The 2,097-nt window shown below is 63.0% G+C and overlaps 1 protein-coding gene across 1 annotated transcript in view; it reads left to right on the top strand.

The window, feature by feature from the left end:
* OSGEP (O-sialoglycoprotein endopeptidase) overlaps positions 1-2,097 on the top strand; it is a 6,050-nt gene that overhangs the window by 1,271 nt on the left and 2,682 nt on the right. The window contains exons 3-7 of the mRNA XM_015616419.2: positions 682-857; positions 1,116-1,211; positions 1,312-1,361; positions 1,515-1,593; positions 1,685-1,750. Coding sequence (XP_015471905.1) covers positions 682-857; positions 1,116-1,211; positions 1,312-1,361; positions 1,515-1,593; positions 1,685-1,750 — 467 coding nt within the window. The remainder of the gene's footprint in view (positions 1-681; positions 858-1,115; positions 1,212-1,311; positions 1,362-1,514; positions 1,594-1,684; positions 1,751-2,097) is intronic.

Below are 2,097 nucleotides of genomic sequence, written 5' to 3'. Positions count from 1 at the left end.
CCCCACAGATCTTATACAGACTCCACAAATCCCCTGTAGGCCCCACAGACCTCACAGATCTCTTAAAGACACCACAGATCCCCTATAGCCCCCACACAACTCCTACAGACCCCACACACCCCACAGATCCCGTAAAGGCCCCACAGATTTCTTACAGACCCCACAGATCCCCTGGTGCCCCCACACAACTCCTACAGGCCCCACAGACCCCACAGATCCCCTATGGACCCCACAGACCCCACAGATCTCTTACAGACCCCACAGATCCCCTACAGACCCACAGATGAGGCTTTGGAGGGTCCCAGGGGGATTTTGGGGCTCGTGTGACCTCGACTTGGGTGAAGGCCCCAGGATGGGGTCCCCAGGCCATGGCTGAGACCATTACAGGGGTTCAGGGGGGGTTTCTGGGGTGTCCCAGGAGGGTTTTTGGGGTAACACGGCCCCGGTTTAACAGGCCCGGGCATGGGCTCCCCCCGGTCATGGATGAGAGCATTACAGGGGTTCAGGGGGTGGTTTTTGGGGTGACACGGGGGGGGGTTTTGGGGTGTCTCAGGGGTGGTTTTTGGGGTGACATGGCCCAAATCCCACAGGCCTGGGCATGGGCTCCCCCCTGTCTGTGGGTGAGACCATTACTGGGGTTCAGGGGGGGTTTTTGGGGTAACACGGCCCCCGATTTAACAGGCCCGGGCATGGGCTCCCCCCTGGCGGTGGTAGCGGCCGTGGCGCGGACGCTGGCGCAGCTCTGGGGGCGGCCCCTGCTGGCTGTCAATCACTGCGTGGGGCACATCGAGATGGGGCGGCTGCTCGGCCCCGCCCCCGACCCCCTGGTGCTCTACGTCAGCGGCGGCAACACCCAGGTATCGCGACAGAGACACCGCGGGGCGGCCTCGGGACGGGAAATGGCCGGTATCGCGATATGTCGTCAGGGGAGAGGGGGGAAACGGCCGGTATCGCGATATGTCGTGATGGGAGAGGAAGGGAGCGGCCGATATCGCGATATATCGTGATGGGAGAGGAAGGGAGCGGCCGATATCGCGATATATCGTGATGGGAGAGGGAGGCACCGGCCGGTGTCGCGCGGGATCCCCGCGGTGACGCGGTGCGAGTGCCCACAGGTGATCGCGTACTCCCGGCACCGGTACCGGATCCTGGGTGAGACCTTGGACGTGGCCGTGGGGAACTGCATCGACCGCCTGGCCCGGCTGCTGCAGGTGAGCCACGCCCTTCCGGCCACGCCCATTTCCAGCCACACCCCTTCTGGCCACGCCTCTTCTGGCCACGCCCTCACTGACCCCACCCCTTTTCCCGCAGATCCCAAACGCCCCCAGCCCCGGCTACAACGTGGAGCAGCTGGCCAAGAGGTGACCCCAAAATCCCCCCGAGTTCCCTGGGGATCCTCTGGGAATTCCCAGATCTCCCTGAACTCCCCCAGATTCCCCCCGAATTCCTTTGGGAGCCATTGGGAACCCCCAACTCTCCCTGAACTCCCCCAAATTCCCCCCGTGGGACCCCAGGGGCCGCCGGCTGATCCCGCTGCCCTACGTGGTCAAGGGTCTCGACGTCTCCTTCTCGGGGCTCCTGTCCCACCTCCAGGTACCCCCAAATCCACCGGGAGGGGCCCAGAGCGCCCCGAGGGGGGCTGGGAACATCGGGGAGACCCTGAAACGCTTTTTGTGCCCCCCAGGCTGTGACCCCCAAACTGCTGGGGTCGGGGGAGGCGACGCCGGAGGATTTGTGCTTCTCCCTGCAGGTGGAGGGGCTGGAAAACGGGGTTTGGGGGGGATTTGGGGGGAATTTTGGGGGGTTCATTGGGGTTTGGGGGGGATTAATTGGGGTTTGGTGTGAATTAATTGGGGTTTCTGGGTCCCCAGAGGGAGTTTGGGGTGGATGTGGGGTGCTCTGGGACATTGCTTTGGGTTAACGGGGTTCTGGGAGCATTTCAGGGAGGGGTTATGAGGATTTTGGGGTAATTAATGGGGTTTGGAGGATTTTAGCAGGGTCTTGGGGCGATGTGTGGAGCTCGGGAGGGGCAGGGGGTGTGAGCGGAGGATTTCGGGGTGTTTGTGCCTGGGGCTGGCGGTTTTGGGGTGACATTGA

Source organism: Parus major, unplaced genomic scaffold (assembly GCF_001522545.3).
Source record: "Parus major isolate Abel unplaced genomic scaffold, Parus_major1.1 Scaffold431, whole genome shotgun sequence".
NCBI classification, from domain to species: domain Eukaryota; kingdom Metazoa; phylum Chordata; class Aves; order Passeriformes; family Paridae; genus Parus; species Parus major.
Note: the sequence above shows the minus strand (reverse complement) of the source record. Positions and strands in the feature narration are given on the sequence as shown.